Source organism: Hypanus sabinus, chromosome 22, assembly GCF_030144855.1.
Source record: "Hypanus sabinus isolate sHypSab1 chromosome 22, sHypSab1.hap1, whole genome shotgun sequence".
NCBI classification, from domain to species: domain Eukaryota; kingdom Metazoa; phylum Chordata; class Chondrichthyes; order Myliobatiformes; family Dasyatidae; genus Hypanus; species Hypanus sabinus.
In genome coordinates, this window is record NC_082727.1 from 56,351,968 (window position 1) to 56,372,050 (window position 20,083).

Here is a 20,083-nt window from a genome sequence, read left to right on the forward strand (position 1 = left end):
TGAAGGCTAATGGGAGAAATGTAAAAACATATACATAGAAAATCTACAGCACAATACAGGCCCTTTGGCCCACAATGTTGTGCCTAACATGTACTTACTCCAGAAATTACCTAGGGTTACCCATAGCCCTCTATTTTCCTAAGATCCATGTATCTATCCAGGAGTCTTTTAAAAGACCCTATTGTATCCGCCTCCACCACCGTTGGCGACAGCCCATTCCATGCAACCACCACTCTCTGTGTGAAAAACCTATCCCTGACATCCCATTGGAACCTAATTCCAAGCACCTTAAAACTGTGTCCTCTCGTGTTAGTGATTTTAGCCCTGGGAAAAAGCCTCTGACTATCCACATGATCGATGTCTCTCATCATCTTATACATCCAAATGTAGACTTAGATAATTAAATTGACTGCATACCATTCAACTTTTCAGTAGACCTCTCCTAAGGCTGCGAGCTCTCTCTTTCACAGAGTATATAATCACAATTTCTACTCATTTGTCCCAGCGATATAAACATGATTTGGCTCATGGGCATTGGTCTCAGGGCATCCCATCTTAAGGAAGTACAGATACAACTAAACGCAGCACAATGAATACTAAGCAATAGTGATCAAAAACATATTAAATCTATGGAAAACAATTTGCCATGTTTAAAGGAGCATTACAAGATGAGCTACAGTGTCACTGATTCTATTATGTTTCTTGGATTTAGTGTGAGTGCCTGAAAGAAAATGAAAAGGGGATGGTAACATATACAGTACGTACTTTGATAATAAGTTCACTTTGAACAGTGTCTTCAGTTTCTTTTTATTTTAATTTCCCAATTTCTGCAAAACTTACTTTAAGAAAGTTCAACAAAAGGGTACATGTAAGATTTAATGATAGTTTTTGGAGGTGAAAGATTTTATGCTTTGTTTGCCCATTTCTTGTACATTACGTTTACAGATCATACAATCTAATCATTACTAAAAAAGTAAAGCAATGGTTGCTAGCAGAAAAATATCTCTGCTATACAGGTATACAAAGACTTTGCCTTTTCTTAAAATAAATTTAAAATTCTACACAGACTTTAGTGTGGTTTTCCATTTTTTTAAACTGTGAAAATGATAATACTTTCTCAATACCATATTTTCAGTTCAAAGGCTTGTTGAGAGCAGAAATGAAGAGTTTGTTAAGCTATCTTACTCTGTAGAATATAAAGTTGCAGTGCAGCAGCTATGATCATATCTGCAATGTGCATTCGCAATAAATGTTTTGTTTTCCCACATCACTGGTTTGTTTTGCTTGTCCTGAACAAAACAACTTCTCCCTACTCCGCTTCAGTTTAACCTTACTTCTGATGGGTCTAGCTATCCTCATAGATTCTCTTTGAAAGTGTAATACATGTATTGATGTTGCTAGCTTTTCCTTCTCCCCAGAGAATCTGCAGTGATAGCCAGGCCCTTCAAAGAGTTAGGTTGGACTGGAGTTTCCAGGTAGATTCAAAGTGCTTAATTGCTCTTTAATAATAAAGGTCCACGAGAAACGCAAAAGACAATTTTTTCAAATCCTAATAATTCATTATTTGTGCTTTACTAAAATAAAAATAAAATACCCATATTTTGAGGGCAACACTGTACCTCTTTTTTTTTTAAACTAGTCAATCAAATTGAGAAAAATTATCAGATTTGATAAATTGATGTTTTTTGTTCCCATTCTATTGAAACATGGGTAACTAAATGACAATACAGATTTATGACTGAAGATTATTGATCAGTTTGTTAAAATGCACCTAAAAAGCAGGGAGCTGCTTTATCACACACAGTACTTGTTTCAATGCTAGAACCAAAAGTATGCATTCTTTCATATTTCTTGAAGGAGTCAGCAAATACCCAACTGTAACCATATAACTGTCCTTCTACAAATGGCTACAAGCAAACTTGAAGTTTTGCTTCCTTTCGCACCCAGAATGCCAACCAAGAGCGTCCACCCGGGAAACATTCTCACCAGCCACATGCACAATTATTGGGTCTTTGGTGAGAATGTTAGAGTTGTTGCCAATTTTTTTCCTTTCTGCATAGAGACTCTAAAGTAGCAATGGGTAAATGAAGTGGAAAGAAGGAACTATTACTTCAGCTGTGCCAATTTAAGGAAAGAAATTGTTTTATAAAACACGCCATTTCCTTGTAGATTTAAGGTCTCTTCTTACCCTCCCAACACAAAATCACTGAATGAATTCAGCACCAGTAGTACTTAAATAACCCAACACCTTCCACCCTCAAAGAATTTTGACTATAGATTCAACATCTACTCCAATAATCGAGCGTATTCAGGATTTTAATGATGCCAGACTGGCAAATATTATGGACTATTACATGCTTATCCTATCCATACATAATATATTTTGAATTCAAGCTTCAGACAACTGTACAATAAAAGGTGAGCTAAGGAAAGCACCTGATACATCTAATGGTGAAGATAGTGGATTCATGGAACTTTACAGTACTGTGCATTGTTAAAGCAAAGTAAATTGGAATGGTAAATTACCGATCATGTTATCCAAGGAGAGGTCTGGAAGCTTTTTTTGTTGGGTGCTCAAAGGGATTCCACAAAATGAAGCTGGACAGTACAAAGGAGAAGCTGTGGAACTTGAGTAACTGATACAAATGGAAAATAGCAATAAATAAGGCAACAAGAAAACAAATCAAAAATATCAATCTACATTGCTAATGTAAAAATTGAGGTAAGTAATGGAAATAGGCTTCTCAATAAAACAACTAAATCAAGAATTAATTACAAGAATATTACAATGGCTACGTTAATTTTATTGCCAAAATATGTATCATGTGTACATGGGAGTTGGGACAGAATAACCGGCATCTTTTCTCAGTAACACTGGACCAGATTAAGTCCACATTCATGAGGTAGGCCCACACTTCCATTGGCAATGACTATTCATATGAAATAACTTAGGCATGCACAGACTCATTCTTAGGAGACATAACGTCCATGGCACACGCGCACAGTGTTCACTGCTAATGAACACTTTGAACTTATGCATTCCCTTTAGGCAGTCATTCCTGTGCCCGTAAAATTAAAACTGGTCTAGCACCTCGGAAGATAACTCTACAAGTTTTTGACATGTTTTACATTGGTAACAAATCAGCAGAATGAGAATATTAGCAGTTCCACATTAAAATTCAAGACAAAACCATAAATAACCTAACACATCAACAACCTCAAGAAAAAAAAGAATAATTAATGATTTTCTCATGATGTACTATAATTAATTGCATTGTTGATGATGAATAGTAAAAGGAACCTTCAGCACAAAGTTAATTTATTCTGCGTTACATATATGCATGAAAAAATAATGAGAGAAAAAATGTAAAGATCTGTATGTCTCTGAATGTTCTAAAAATTTCCCTAATATAAAAGTTCAGTTTTCAAAACACATTCATTATTCCCTTCATTTCTGATCACAATGACAACATTCTGACAATCAGTCAGTTGACTGACTGTCAAAATGTTGTCTGATGATCAGACTTGTGGAATTGATGTCACTATAGTCATGAGTTTCAAGCTAAGTGCTATAACTGATATGGTACAAGTTAGAGCATGGAACACATTAATTACCATGAGTCGCTACTGAACTAGTCAATCAGTTTGATGAGAAATTAAACAAAGAAGAAAATTAGGTAAAGCTTTGGGCAAATTTCAGTGAAACAGAATATAACTGAAACATTAACAGAGTCACTCAAGGACAAACTGCTTTATACAAAACATTATAATTCACTGAATTGGTCAATTATCATAACTGGGTTTTAAAAGGACAGAGTAGACAGAGATACCTGTAATAAGGTTTTGGTCCCAAGAGGTTGGATTTCAACTCCCACAACATCACTCTGCCATCACTAACAATCAAAGCAGCAGAATTTTCATTGACAGCACTGCACACCATGCTGAAAGGACGGACTGTCTTAGTGACTCTGATAGCATCACACTGACAACGCAAGTCATAAGCAAGTTCTTGAGCAGGCTGATCTGGATCTAAAACATTGAAAAAAAAATGTTATTTTGCCTGAAAGAATCCTCTGAGAGACTAATTAATGTCTTATTAAATAATGTCGGTGGATCATGTCAGCCATGCAGGATGTAAACTCTCAACTCATTTACGGGAAGACAAACTGCCTGCACGGAGACACGATCCACTGTTGCGAATCTTGATATACGAAGACCGAGAAGGGCGCCACTTTAACTGGACACCGCAGGAGCTCTGGTGTAGACAAACATGAAGCAGGCATGAGAACTTTTAACAGCGTCACTCTCTTCTGATAACTCCTTAAACAACCATATCAAAATAGAGACCATCTACGAACCCCTAAGAGCCAAAGAAACGTGAACCAATAGGATTCAAAGGTCAACTGAAGGGGTAGCCAATCAGAACCAAGGCAAGTGAACAGGAGCCTATATAAATGTGACCACTCCAAGAGAGAAAAATAACAACTGCACACTGGGGATATCACCTCAACTGGTGATGAAACGTCTGCCAGCTAATTACCAAGCTTAGTTATCACAGCAAAATCTAACACTTCAACCCAAGCTACCAATATTGACCACTAACCTAAAGTATGAGGTGTTTTGTAGCATGAGTGAAGTTATATACAAATGCAAGTTTTAGAATCACAGGAAATTAATTGTCTCAAACTCTTTCCATTTAGGTTGTTAATTTAATTTTCCTCATATTTTTTCAATTAAAATATTCCTGATCATTTTTTCAGCAGTAATTGTTCATCATTCGGTCTCTCAAAAGAGTTTATAATTATAATTACCTTTTGTATCACCAGGCTTCACCTGTCACCTTCTTGCCATTCTCTTTCCCCTCCCCCTACAGTTTTATTCTGGCATCTTCCCCCTTCCTTTCCAGTCCTGAAGAAGGGCCTCTGTCCAAAACATCAATTGTTTTTTCATTTCCATGGGTGCTGCCTGACCTGCTGAGTTCCACCAGCATTTTATGCCTATTGCTCTGAATTTCCAGCATCTGCAGACTTTTTGTGATTATAATTACTAGGCCTGATCTTACAGTTAGATTTGCCTGTGCTTGATAGAAGGCAAAGCAAGGAACAGAGCATTCCTCTTTATCAGAACCATCAAGCTGTTTTTTTTTAAACAATTTTTTAAGACGTAGCCAATTTCTATGTTAATTTTTCAAACCTTTATAGTGGTAAACTCTCCTTGAAAAGAAATGTTCATGCTGCTCTTTTACGGTGTTAGTATCTTTCTCAAAGGAAACTAAAAAGCTAAACATTATTGCAGTAATAATGCAATGCCAATATTTCATGGATATTCAGGGTTATTTTCTTTTGCATTGCTCCTACAGATAACTTGGAATGCCATTTGCCTTAGTAATGACCTTTTCAGACTTTGGCGACCACAATTTATAGAACTTGTTTATTTATCTAGAGCTAGAGAGCAGAACAGGCCCTTCCAGCCCAGTAAACTGTGCCCCTCAGCAGCTAACTGATTTAACCTAATCACAGAACTATTTACCATGATCAATTGAAACCTACTTTTCAGTAGGCCTTTAGACTGCGGGAGGAAACTGGAGCATTGAGAGGAAAGCCATGCACACAAGGTAAGAATGCACAAACTTTCTTACCGGGGATGTCAGAATTGAACTCCAAATCCCTCAGCAGTAATATCATTGTGCTAACTGCTACACTACCACAGTGCCCCAAACACAGATACTACTGCTTTCAAAGATGTACCACTACACCCTTAGGTTTTCCCTTCACTCAATTTTTTTCATTGCAACCCTTCTCTGCTTCCTGGATGTACTATATACACTCAGTGGCCACATTATTAGGTAAAGAAGGTACCCAATAAAGTGGCCACTGAGAACATTTCTGTATGCCCGTGGTCTTCTGCTGCTGTGGCCCATTCACTTCAAGGTTTGGCGTGCTGTGCATTCAGAGATGTTCCTCTGCACATTATTCTTATAACATATGGTTATTTGAGTTACTGTTACTTTCCTATCAGCTGGAACCAGTCGGCCATTCTTCTCTCATTAACAAGGTGCTTTCACCCACAGAATTGCCACTTACTGGATATCTTATTGTTCACACTATTCTCTCTAAACTCTAGAGTGGGGGTCGGCAACCCGCGGCTCCGGAACCACATGTGGCTCTTTTACGTCTGTGCTGCGGCTCCCTGTTGCTTTGGGAAATAATTAGACAGTATTTAATTAAAATGTATTTTATGTTAGTTTGTTAGTTTTTGAAATGTAATTCTAAATTTGAAAATTATGGTGATCTTGTACAATCTAAATAAGACGTTGTGGCGGGCGACCCATTTCCTGACACATCCGAACCGGCTCACAATTAGCCAGCGTTCAGGCTAAGGGAGATAGCCTACGGGGGTTTGTGAGTACGTGTCTTTTGCAGCATCCGCGCCCATGGTTGGCGGGATGAGGGAGGCTTAAAAGCAAGGCTGTTTAGTTCGAATAAAGCTATCTTTGACTGCAGTTTACTGACTGCATGTAGCACACCGCTACAACGTTTTTATCGCTGGCTGTCCAGAGGGGAGGTGCTGAAACGTGTCTGGAAGAAGTGAAAACTTTCCTGGGCAGCAAAGGGCTCACCTTTCCTGAGCTGGAACAGCCAGAGTGGCTGGAAAAGCTACACTTCATGGTAGACATGACAGCGCACCTGAACACGCTGAACACAGCTCTTCAGGGGTAAGGACGTACAGCCCTGCACATGTTGGAGGATGTTTTGGCATTCGAGCGCAAGTTGACAGTGCTTGCCAGAGATTTACAGAAAGGCACATTGTCTCACTTCCCCAATTTGAGAGAGTTCAAACAAGGTCACGACATGATAAATTCGGAGTATTTACATTCTGCAATCATCGCAATGCAAACATCTTTTGAGAAACGCTTCTGTGAGTTCAGAGAGGAAAAAAACACATTATCCTTCCCGGTCACTCCCCTATGCATCGATCCATCCCTACTGAATACGACTGCATTGTCAGGTGTGAGTCAACCTGACCAAGTATGATAAATATTTTAATTGCCTATTATTTTACGTATATTCATATGTTTTCATTGTTCAGTGAAATAGTCCTTTTATTTTTCAGGTTGACAGCTGGCTGACGTTATTTTTGGTTTGCTGCTGGCTGTAAATTTAAGTTTGGCGTTTTTCATAAATACAAGAAGGACTCAAATAGACGTTGAGTATTTTACTTAAAAGTAACCTTCAACCCAACGTCTTTTTTTCAGAGTTCAAAATGTTTTTGTGGCATGCAGAAATGTAATTTCGTTTTCTCTGCAGGAGTTCATCAATTTCATAAATGCAACACATTATAGTTTGTTTATACATACCAAAAAGGCAAAACAAAACGTTGTATGCAGTGTTATTTCATTTTAAATGTCAAATGGGTTTTGCGGCTCTCAGTGTTTTCTTTTCTGTGGGAAACGGGTCCAAATGGCTCTTTCAGTGGTAAAGGTTGCTGACCCCTGCTCTAGAGGCTGCTGTGCATGAAAATCCCAGAAGATCAGAAGCTTCTTGGATACTCATACCTCCACGTATGGCAGCAACAATCATTGGAGGGGTAGAGAAATTTCTTCCCTTCTCTCTTATTCCATTCCCCATTCTAGCTCCCTTCTTACCTCTTCTCTTCTCCTTACCTGCCTATCATCTCCCTTTGGTGCCCCTCCTCCTCCTCTTTCTCCCATGGTCTATTCTCAACTCCTTCTACCTGATGGCAGCAGTGAGAAAAGAGCATGGCCTGGGTGGAGAGGATCTCTAATGATGGATGCTGCTTTTCTATAGCAACATTTCATGTAGATGTACACAATGATTGGGAGGATTTCACCCATGATATACTAGGCCAAATCCACTACCTTTTGTAGCATTTTCTGCTCAAAGGCTTTGGTGTTTGCATACCAGGCTAATGCAGCCAGTCAATAAAACTTCCACCACACATCTGTGGAAGTTTGCCAAGGTTTTTGATGACATGCTGAATCTCTGCAGACTCCTGAGGAAGTAGAGGTGCTGTCATTCTTCCTTTGCAATTATAATTATAAAAGGTCCTCTAAAATAGGGATACCCAGGAATTTAAAGTTACTGGTCCTCTCCACCTCTGGTCTTCCGATGAGTACTGGCTCACGGACCGCGGGTTTCTCCTCCTGAAGTCTACAATCAGTTCCTTGGTCTTACTGAAATTGAGTGAGAAGTTGTTGTTATTACACCACTCAGTCAGATTTTCAATCTCCTTCCTGTATGCTGATTCATCACCACCTTTGATACAGCCCACAACACTGGTGCCATCGGTAAACCTGTATATAGTGTTGCAGCTGTACTTAGCCACACAGTCATAGGTGTTAAGCAAGTAGAGCAGGGGGCCAAGCACACATCCCTGTGGTGCTCCTGTGCTGATGGGAGACAGTGGAGATGATGTTTGTTGCCAATCTGAACTGACAGGGGTCTGCAAGTCAAGAAATCCAGGATACAATTGCACAAATGGGTATTTAGGCCAAGGTCTTGAAGTTTACTAATTTGTTTTGAGGGAATGATCGTGTAAATGCTGAGCTGTAATAGATAAAGAGCATCCTGATGTATTACATGTTTGCTGTCCAGATGTTCTAGTGTTGTGTGAAGAGCCAAGGAGATGGCATGCTGGCCTGTTGCTTTTGTAGGCAAATTGGAGCAGATCCAAGTCACCAATCTGACAAGATTTGATATGCTTTAACAACAGCCTCTCAAAACACATCATCACTGTGGATGTAAGTACCTCTAGGTGACAGTCATTGAGGCAGGTTACCACACTTTTCTTGGGCACCAGTGTAAGCCTGCTTGAAGCAGGTGGGTACCACACACTGTCAGAGGAAGAGGTAATTAATTGACTTTACTGAATTTATATAACATGCATGGTGCAATATGTTGTTGAATAATAGGGTACACTTAAAATTGCAGCACAAGTTCTTTCTAAAAAATTCTTCAAATGAAATGTGTTTTTAAAAAAGAGAATACATCTCTTCTAATTATTATTCTTAGTAATAATAGCAACTATTATTATTAGTTGCTGAAATATAATTTTTTTTACAATGCATGGCAAAATTATTCAGTAAGACTGTAAAAGATAACCAATTATTAGTGCATTGCAACTCAATTAGGGGCTTCACCTTGATAAACATAATGAACAAATTTGGGAGTAAACAGAAGATAATGAGATTTTATATAAATTAGTGAAGAGATAAGATTTAGAAGATGGAAGTGAATATGATAGATGTCCTTTATAACCATCAGTTGGCAGGAAGAGAAAATGAAGAGACTGTATTGTATATTTAATTTCTGATTTTTGACAAATCTCTGTGATGAAAACATCCATCTAGGATATGCTCTTTTCTCTCTGCTGTCATCAGGAAGAAGGTGCAGGACTCACACAACCAGGTTCAGGAGCAGTTATTACCCCTCAACCATCAGGCTCTTGAACCAAAGGGGATAACCTCACTCAACTTCACCAGCCCCATCAATGAACTGTTCCTACAGCTGTGGACTCACTTTCAAGTACTCTATATCTCATGTTCTTAATATTTGTTGTTTTTAAAATTATTATTATTTTTTAGTTTTATTTGCAATTTGCTGTCTTTTGCACTCTGGTTGAATGCCATAGTTGGGCTGTCTTTCATTGATTCAGTTATAGTTATTATTCTATAGATTTATTGAGTATGCCCACAAGAAAATGAATCTCAGGCTTGTATACGGTGACATATATGCACCTTGATAATAAATTTACTTTGAACTCTGAAATGCTTTCTTTATGTAAATATTAGTTGAAAAAATGAGCACAATGTTTGCAAAAAATATTTTTCTGATTTCTTTCAAAACAATCAAAAACACTCTAGAGCCAGTGAGATACCTAATTGTACTTAATGTTGCAATGCAGGAAATAGGGTTACCAATTTGTTCACAGCAAGCTCACAGAACTGCATTGTGATGCTGAGCAGATATAAACCTATTAATATTCAGGAAAATATATCACCGTAATCCAAACCAGAGTCAATTGGAAGAACTTTAACATAGTGATTCCGTTCTAATAGTGCAGCATTTTCTCAGTAAATCTGTGGAGTGGAACTTGAACATGAAACCTCAAATGGAAAATTGCTCCCAAATGAGTCACAAATGACAAATATAAAAGATTTATTTTTCATAATTTTCCACTGAACACCAGGATTAAAATACCGGCTGGAAATCATTCAAAATTCTCAGTCAAGATGTATGCTGTTAACTTTATTCAATGATAAATAATTTGCATTTTGTCACCTAGCAACAATGGTTAGCAGACTAACTCACCCTGTTCTTCAACGGGCACTGCCAGTGAACTGGAATTTGGTCGACGTATTCTTAATGTTATACAGCCATTTTCGTGAAGACAGAACAATGCATCTCGTTGGCGACAAGGAATAACCTAGGGCATGAAACTAAAAAGCTTAAGAAATACAACTTTGTTCAAGTATGATGCATTCAGACACGAGAAAATGTTGGAACTATATTTCCACAGATATTACTGGCATAAACTGAAAATATTACAGATAACCAAAACATTGCTTTTTACACTTGCTGGATGAGAAATAACCAAATTAAAAATAGTGACCTCACTTGAGTCTTGTGTTTCTCATTATCTCTATTGCTGTTCTGTCAACAGAAGGTAGAATTATTATAGCTACTCAGATTATAACTACAGAGAAGTGATTATGAGAATAAGCACATAAGAGATTGAAGTAGAAGTCTAAGGCCAGTGAGTCTGCTCTGTTGTTTCAATTATAACTACTTCATCATCAGCTCTCTATCTCTCTTGATTTGTGAACCTAAGATTTGAACACATACAATTACTGAGCATCCACTTTCTGGAGATAAAAAATTACCTTGGGATGGTGGTGAAAAAAGGTCTTCATTTTATCTATGACCTACCAATTTATATCATCTGAAGCTATCCCGAGGTTCTCCAATCCAAGGAAGCAATGCCTCAAAAAACAACTTAGCAAACCCTTTCAGAATGTTACATATTTCATTGAAATGGCCTTGCATTTTCTAAACTTCAAAAAATATTGGTTCATATTTTCTTTATATGGACAACCACACAAACCAGTGTTTACAAATCTTATAAAATTTTCTTGCAGCACTTTAAAAAAAATACCATACATTAAAAATGGAATCCATTCGACTGGAACAGCAAATAAATTATTTCCTTTGTAATGATATAAGTGTCCCACAAAGTAATCATCTTACTATACTCTCTGAATCGTACATTTAGCTTTCTGATTTACCTCACTCTCATGCTAAATTATACAAAACTCAGATAATAAGCCATTACTTTATCTCCACAGAAGAACCACATTCCCACTTCTAGCTAGGTTACTGGTAAATACGTGGAAGCTCCAAGTCATGCAAGATGTGAAAAAGTATTCACAATCTGAGTAAAATTAAGTGAATAAATATAGATTTTTCCAGAAAGTATAAATTTCAACCCACCTTACATTGAAATAATGAAATTAAATCATTAATCACTTTTTCATTATCTAAATCACTACCACATTCACAATGCAGCCCAGATTTTTGTTGGCAAAAGTGAACAGTAAAACTGTATTAAGGGGAACATTCCTTGGATTTCCAAACACTACCATTTCCAACTTCAATGATACTGTTCCCAAAATAACTAATACCCCACTCACACCAGTTAAAAACGCCCTATTTATGCTGAATACGTCAATGACAGAACAAGACTGTCTCTCTGCAGAACACTTACCTGTAAGAAAGGAGCTCCTGTTCTTTCAATTGCCACAATGCCGACAGTCTGGTTCACCTCCAAGTCCAGAATCAGGATTTCTCTGGGGTACAACAGCAGCATATGGTTCCTCTTTGATGGCAGATAAGATAATTGCAGGCAGTCATTCAGAGTTACAGACTCTGCACTGAAAACCAGGTGAACAATAAAAAATGTAATTCCAAAAACCTTTTTCCTACAGAACAATAATTTTCCCTGAAATATTTTTCTCCATAAAATCAAGTACCTCGTAATGCAGCGACATATTACATGTCAGGCCAGAAAACTCGGATGTCAAGTAATTCTTAGGGTAAAACTTCAATACTGGCCAACAGGGCCAAGCAGACATTAGCTTATTTATTGGAGTATAAATTGGAAGTAATAATTGACATATAAGAGCATAAATTGGGCTGATTCCCTTCATCAGGTCTTGGCCTGAAAAGTTGACTATTCATTTCCCTCCATTGATGCTACCTGACCTGCTGAGTTTCTCCAGCATTTTGTGAGTGTTGCTGAAGATCTCCAGCATCTGCAGAATCTTGTATCACTGGAGTATGATTCATTCCTTGTACTCCCTCCTAATATTCTGCTTTAAAACGAAATAGAACAGAATAGTGGAGAAGAGTGATACTTTGATAGTTGTCAGGATTATAGTTAGCTGATGCACTACTTCTGAGAGACAGATTATGACAATGATAGCATAAGTTGAAATATTAAGCTGAGGTTCACTTTGTCTCAAAGAATTTGCAAAACCCAATGGCACCAAAATACAAGGGAGTTATTTTGGAAATTATTTATTGCTCAAATAACACTATTAATTTCTTTGATCAATGGGCCACTACCTTTGCTGATACAACACTCAAAACTAACATATCTAACGAAATTTAAGTATACTTGAAGCACTTTTGGACAATCTGAGCTTAACAAAGGAATAATATAACCACAAGCTGTAGTTGATTTGTTCCATATTGTCACTTAAAAAATCTTCTATTTACAGCAACTTCAATTTATATATAATAAATAACCATGTCCTCTGTCCTGTCGTCATATAACCATCTATATCAATCCCGTTTTTCAGTATTTAGTAATTGAAACTCACTCTCCAAACTGACAGGTGAAGAATGCCTTTTCCCAATATTTAATAAGGATTCTATAACTTATTTTGATGTTCATCAAAATAAGTTATAGAATACTTAATAAGATGAAATGGAGACACAGGAGACTATAGACAAACGAACCAGGAGTAACAAACAACCTGATGGAGCAGGGGTTCCTAATCTTTTTTTATGCTATGGACCAATACCATTAAGCAAGGGGTTTGAGGACCCCAGATTGTGAACCCCTGTGCTAGAAGAATTCAATGGATCAAGCAGCTTCTGTGGAAAACCTGTCCTTATGTGGGGTTTCAACTGCAAACATTAATAATTCCTTTGCTTCCACAGATGCTGCTTGACCTGTGAGCAGATTGCTTGCTGGCTGAGATGAACTTTTAAGTGATTAGTAGAGCATCAGGCCATTACAAAACGTTTTTTTTTTCAGCTGCTTAGGACCCATATTAATTGGCAAGCTAAGCAGCATGGTCATCTATGAAAAGAGCTATGAATTTCTTATGTATACTACAATTCGAATTTCTGAAATCACTGTCACTAAAAAGTACATGCCTTGATCCAAACAGTTTAGCCACCATTAAGAACCCTTTGCAAAATAAATAGCAGCTCACCTAGGGTAACTTGCTCATTCAGGTACATAGCCATGACATACTGTTAATATAATTCAATTACTTCCTACCAATTGGTAGAATACTACAAAGATATACATTTTAAAATAATCAATGACTGTAAAAATGTCTTTGTTGCTCTATATTCCTGAAAACTGGGGAATTATTCAGAGAAAGTTATCTTAATCCTTAATGGTAGGATTACACTGGATACAAAGATTTTGCTTCCTGAATACATATGGGTGTATCTTATGGATTTTGAGCTGCTGATCATGAAAATCACCATAAAATTTCCCTATCACACACCATTTCTTTGAAATCACTTATATTTTTCATTTTGGATCAGAATAACTGATGCCAAATTTAAGAAGGGCATTTTTATTGGTCCACAAATCAAACAGGTCATCAATTACAAGCAATTTGAGGAACTTCTAGTAGGACTGGAGAAAATCACATGGAAGGCATTAAGGAATGTTGTTGAACATTTTCTTGGCAACTACAGAGTACCAAACTACATGCAGCTAGTTGACAATATGTTTCACGTAAACAAGACCATGAAGAGCAACATGACACTAAAGATTCTTTTTCTGCATTCCCATTTAGACTTTTCCCCTGCCAATCTTGGTGCTGTCAGTGATGATCATGTTGAAAGATTTCACCAGGACGTTGCAGTCATGGATAAAGAGACTCAGGGCAACTGGAATACAGCAATGTTGGCTGATTATTGTTGGACACTTAAGCAAGAAGCCTGAGACAAATAAAAATCATCAACAAAGCATTTTTAGATTAGTTGAATTCTTGCAAAGCATCAGCATCACTATGCAATTAAGTATATTACATTCAATAAAATTTAATTTTTTTGTTTCTTCAAATTCCTACTTGATACAAATAACCTGGAATTATACATGCTTTCAGATTCAAGCGAACTGCATAAGCAAGGATAAATTTCTAAGGAAGCAACACTTCCGAAAAAATTTGTGGTCTAGTGTTATTAACTGTAATACAACAGACAAATAAAATGTTGGTAATGCTTGTTATTCAAGTAGGAAACTTTTAGTAAAGAAATATTACTTCAAAAGAGCAAATGAAAACAGAGCTTGCAAAATGTAAAATTTTTACCGTAAAACTCAACTTACTTTGGTTTCTCGTTAGTGATGAGGATTTTCACTCTGTTTAAAGCTTTCTTGGCACCAGTAGCTGCTGGTTTTGTATGAGCAGGACTTGAATAAGGACTTGATATATAAACCTTTTTCCCTGAACTGCTGGGAGGTTTGGATGGTGAAAAGTCCGAGATAAACACTATACCCTCACTGGTCAGTACTGAAATAGGAAACAATGGAAAATATATTCCTGCTTTTAAAAAACTGGAAAGCTTTTTATGACAAAAAAATACAGTTAAAGCATACCAAACCATGAAGTGCAATATATCACTAAAGATTCATTTTCGGGGGGGGGGGGGGGGGGCGTCACGTGATGATGTAGGATTGAGACGTTGGGAATCCAGCTCCCTCGTAAAAAGTAATGAAATAGGGTTTAAATGAAGAAGAGATAACAAATATCTACTGGAAACTATTTATAAGTAACTCAGGATTATCTTTTGATATGGCTCCTAAACCGAAACAGAAGAAAGCTACTACTTCAAAGACTGCGCAAATCGGCGGGGAGAAAGGCCTAACCGTCTCGGCGAAGCCTCGGACTCAAGTTGGATCTCCTCCCGGTGAAGTGCATCACACTTCTGATGATGCGGGACCGGAAGTTGTAGCAATGTCGGTGGTCTCTAAGAAGAAACGGCAAGAACAACGCATGCGCGAAGAAACAAGTATGCATGAACAGATATTAACAAAACTACAAATCCCAACTACGGCTGGAAGTGAATCGGAAGTGGAATCAGACTCTTTGGGAAATTCGGAGGAAGAAGAAGAGGAAAAGGAGGAAGAGATTAAAGGAGACATAAAAGATATCCTGATATATATTATGAATGAATTAAAAGCTATAAGAAGGATGCAGAATACACTCGATAATGTGGTGGAAAAACAAAAGAAGATGGATAATAAAGTTAAAGAGATGGAAGTAAAAGTGGAAGAAAACACTGAAAGAATAGATAAGATAGAAGACAATAAACTTGCCTGGACAATAGAAAGAAAATGGATGTTGGAAAAAATAAATGCGCTTGAAAACTCTAGTAGACAAAATAATATCAAAATTGTTGGTCTTATTGAAGGTACAGAGGGAAAAAATCCAATAAAATTCTTTCAAGAATGGATTACGAAAATTTTGGAAATGAAAGAAGGAAGCCAAATAATTGAAATTGAAAGAGCACACAGAGCTTTAAGACCAAGACCTCAACAAGATCAAAATCCAAGATAAATTTTGATAAAATGCTTAAGGTACCAAGATAAAGAAATGATCTTGAAGGCAGCTACTCAAGGTGCTAAAAAGAGAAATGGGCCATTGATAATAGAAGGGAAAAGAGTTTTTTTTTATCCAGACATAAGTTACGATCTTCTGAAGAGGCGGAAGGAATTTAATCCAGTGAAAAAATCTTTATGGGAAAAGGGCTATAAATTTTTATTGAGCTACCCAGCAAAATTGATAATTTTCCTGGATAACGAAGAAAGATTTTTCGTTGACTACCGGAAAGCGGAGAAATTTGTACAAGAATTACCCGATGTCCACGAAGAGAAGTAAAGAATTATAGAAATGATGAAGACTGAAACAAGGTTGGACTTGACGGATATTTATAAAAAAATAGTTGAGTATTAATTGGGAGTAGAGACATTAATTATTTTCTTTTTTTTCTTCACTAATATATTTTCTTTTTTTTTGCGGGGGAGCTGGAGGAGCTCCTGATCGATGGCTGCGAGTTTCACGTGTACAATCATGGCGATTGCCATGACCCGTAAAATGGGGGGGGGGGGTAATGTTGTGTTCTTTTTATTCACAACATTAGTGGGGGGGGGGTACTTTGTTTTTTCTCTTATATATTAGTTATCTTTCTTCTATTTTTCTTCTTTTTTGCCTGGATGGTTGGGGAGAAACTCATAGCAACATGGAGAATTTTAAAGAGTTCCCAAGGTATTATGAATGATTAACTTACTTAATTTTTTAAGTTTTAATGTTAATGGAATTAATGGACCTGTGAAAAGAAAAAGAGTTTTAACATATATTAAGAAAATGAAAGGAGATATAGCTTTTTTACAAGAAACACATTTTACAGAAACAGAACATAAGAAATTAAAAAGGGATTGGGTTGGAAATGTCATTGCAGCTTCATTTAATTCAAAATTGAGAGGAGTTGCAATTTTGGTTAATAAATCTTTACCAATTAAATACAAAATGTAATCATTGATTCTGGGGAGATATGCGATTATACATTGTCAAATTTTTTCAGAATTATGGACATTTATGAACATTTATGCACCAAATGAAAATGATGCAAAATTCATACAAGAAGTGTTTTTGAACTTGGCTGATGCACATGATAAAATATTAATAGGTGGAGATTTTAATTTTTGTTTAGATCCAGTTTTGGATAGGTCAACTAAAATTGCTACAAAATCAAAAGTAATAAAACTAATTTTATCATTAATGAAAGATTTAAACCTGATTGATATATGGAGGAAAATTAATCCAAGAGAAAGAGATTATTCATTTTATTGCAATATTTATTCCAAACTTTACCAATACAATTACCTCAGAAGTTTTTCCAAGAACTGAACATATATGTAAGGAAATTTCTTTGGAAAGGAAAGATATCAAGAATATCATTGGAAAAATTGAAATGTAAATTTGATTTAGGAAGGTTACAACTTCCAAATTTTAAGAATTATTATAAAGCAAATCAACTTAGATTTACTGCGTCTTTTTTTGATGAAGAAAAACCGGCATGGATTAGGATAGAATTAGTTAAGATAGGAGAAAACATACCAGAAGATTTTATATATAAATGGGAATCCAAATGGATATGGGAAAAAAAAAGAATCTCCTGTATTAAGACACCTGATTGATTTATGGAATAAGGTAAATATGGACGATGAGATAAAGAAATCTTTATTAGCAAAAAGAACTTTAATTCAAAATAGGCTTATTCCTTTTGCAATGGATAATAAACTTTTACATAATTGGTTCCAAAAGGGGATTAAATACATAGGTGATTGTTTTGAAAGAGGTATATTGATGTAGTTTGATCAATTAAAAAAATAAATATAAAATATCAAATAACATTCTTTTCTGTTATTTTCAATTAAAGGCTTATTTACGAGAAAAGCTGGGACAAACAATGTTGATGCCAAAACCTAGTGAAATAGAAATATTAATTCAAAAAGGAAAAATTAAAAAAATTACATCTTGTATGTATAATTTGATTCAAAAACAGACAATTAAATCAGGAATTCATGAATCAAGACAAAAATAGGAATCTGATTTGAATGATAAAATTGATGGAAAAAACTGGTCAAGATTATGTTCTGATAGTATGAGAAATACAATAAATGTTCGACTTAGATTAATACAATATAATTTTTACATCAATTATATATAACACCACAGAAAATAAATAGATTAAACTCAAATATGTCTGACCAATGTTTTTGAAGTAATCAAGAAATTGGTACTTTTTTACATTCTACTTGGTCTTGTTTTAAAATTCAACCATTTTGGATAAATTTAAGACTTTTATTGGAACAAATTACTGGAGTACAACTCCCATATAGTCCAGTATTATTTTTATTAGGAGACATTGAAGGGACAATCACGAAACTTAAATTGAATAAGTATCAGAAAAAATTTATAAAAATTGCATTGGCAGTAGCCAAAAAAGTTATCGCAGTTACTTGGAAATCTGATTTATATTTAACTATGAATTATTGGAATAATGAAATACATAGTTGTATTCCACTTGAAAAAATTACATACAATTTAAGAAATGAATATGATATATTTTTGAAAATTTGGCTCCCATACTTACAAAAGATAGGATTAAATACATAGGTCGTTTGAAGATAAAATTATAAAATAATTGGGGAAAGAAAAAATAAATATTAAAATTATTTTGAACTCCATGGAGCATGTGGGGATCCTCCGATATCCAGGCAATCTTTCTCTCCTTTTTTTCTTTAGATAAAGGTTAAGGGAGGGGAGGGTTAATATTATTTTTCTCACTATTTTATCATCACATTTATTCTTTGTAATTTTCTAAAAATTAATAAATAATTTTTTTTTTTTAAAGATTCATTTTCTGCATTCCCATTTAGACTTTTTCCCTGCAAATCTCAGCACTGTCAGTAACGAACATGGTGAAATGTTTCACCAGAGCATTGCAGTCATGGAGAAACAGTATAACGGCAACTGGAATCCATCAATGCTGCCAGATTATTGTTGGACATTTTACAATATTTTACTGATATTTTACAATGACTTTCTCCCGTGAACCCAAGATGTTTTACTAAAATAATGGCAAATAACCTGCTAAGAGATCTGCAAAAGAAAAACGACCACATCGACTCCCAAATATACTTACAAGAACTGGAAAATAATACAGTAGCAAAATCACGAAGAGCTAGTAGTAAATAAAAGAAAATTATTTCCAACAACCTAATGGTTGAAATATGAGAATGAATATTTAAGGTGATTGGCAAAAAGAGCCGAGATGACGATTGAATTTATTATGAAGTAACTGACTTGAATTCACTGCATCATACATAATGATTTACTGTAATTGTTCAAAAATAAATGTACTGTGAATGTGCAGAAAAACAAAGTTATGGAGGCAGAAATGATCAATTCCTGTAATTGTAATCTCTCATTCCAGAAATCAATTTAATTAATGTATTCTAGTTAAAGTCTTAATGGCCTTTCCAAAATGTAGCACAAGTCACAGACAGAACTGTTTTAAACAGGATTGTCACAACTTACACTATTTTTATTCCACTCTTGTCCTGGATCCTCCATTTTCTAATAAATGCTTGTTTGACTATCTCCCGTGTACAAACATTGCAAACAGTCCCAGGTCTTTCCATATTTGCACCACCTCAATCTGTTATTCCTACCAAAATGTGTCTCTTCATACCTTTCTGCGTTGGATTTTGTAAGTCACGTGTTCAACTATTCCAACAACCTGACAACCGTCCACCTGAAGTCTACTACTATTTTTCTTAATGTCTAGTACTACATTTTCAAGTTTTATTTCATTTAAAGAATTAAATCATGCCCTGAACCTTTAAAGACCAAGTTGTTAATGCACAGTATATCCCACACGCCAAGGCCCTAGCCTGAACCACAAGGATGTTAGCTCATGCCTTCCTCAGAGAAAGAGCCATTTGTTGTAACTGTCTGTTAGTTAACATTCTATCAACGCTGGTTTCACTTTTTTTTCCTCTCATTCTTTTCCAATTCCACTAACATGCTTTGTAATCAAATAATCTCCAAAATTCTGGAGATCTACAGAACTGTGCACAAGTCTTGGGCACAGATATACTGTATATAGCTAGGATGCCTCAGACTTTTGCACAGCACTGTGGTAATTTTCTGCATTGCACTGTACTGCTGTTGCTGTTGCAAAAAACA

General features: G+C 35.9%; 2 protein-coding genes across 7 annotated transcripts in view; one reads left to right on the plus strand and one right to left on the minus strand.

Annotated features, from left to right (window-relative positions):
• The window catches only part of wdr11 (WD repeat domain 11), a 137,713-nt gene that overhangs the window by 70,894 nt on the left and 46,736 nt on the right, over positions 1-20,083 (minus strand). For 2 of the 4 annotated variants that reach the window (XM_059947806.1, XM_059947805.1), the window contains exons 5-10: positions 16,617-16,655; positions 14,656-14,839; positions 11,785-11,950; positions 10,332-10,446; positions 3,831-4,029; positions 2,527-2,636 (exon numbers count right to left, since the gene is read on the minus strand). In XM_059947806.1, coding sequence (XP_059803789.1) covers positions 2,527-2,636; positions 3,831-4,029; positions 10,332-10,446; positions 11,785-11,950; positions 14,656-14,839; positions 16,617-16,655 — 813 coding nt within the window. The remainder of the gene's footprint in view (positions 1-2,526; positions 2,637-3,830; positions 4,030-10,331; positions 10,447-11,784; positions 11,951-14,655; positions 14,840-16,616; positions 16,656-20,083) is intronic. The other 2 variants (XM_059947808.1, XM_059947807.1) reach the window with 1 other exon arrangement.
• LOC132379642 (uncharacterized) overlaps positions 14,991-20,083 on the plus strand; it is a 61,028-nt gene continuing 55,935 nt past the window's right edge. For 2 of the 3 annotated variants that reach the window (XM_059947810.1, XM_059947809.1), the window contains exon 1: positions 14,991-16,239. In XM_059947810.1, the coding sequence (XP_059803793.1) occupies positions 15,122-15,886 (765 nt within the window). In that variant the 5' untranslated portion in view covers positions 14,991-15,121 and the 3' untranslated portion in view covers positions 15,887-16,239. Of the gene's footprint in view, positions 16,271-18,771; positions 19,032-20,083 lie in introns of those variants that run through there. The other variant, XM_059947811.1, reaches the window with a different exon arrangement.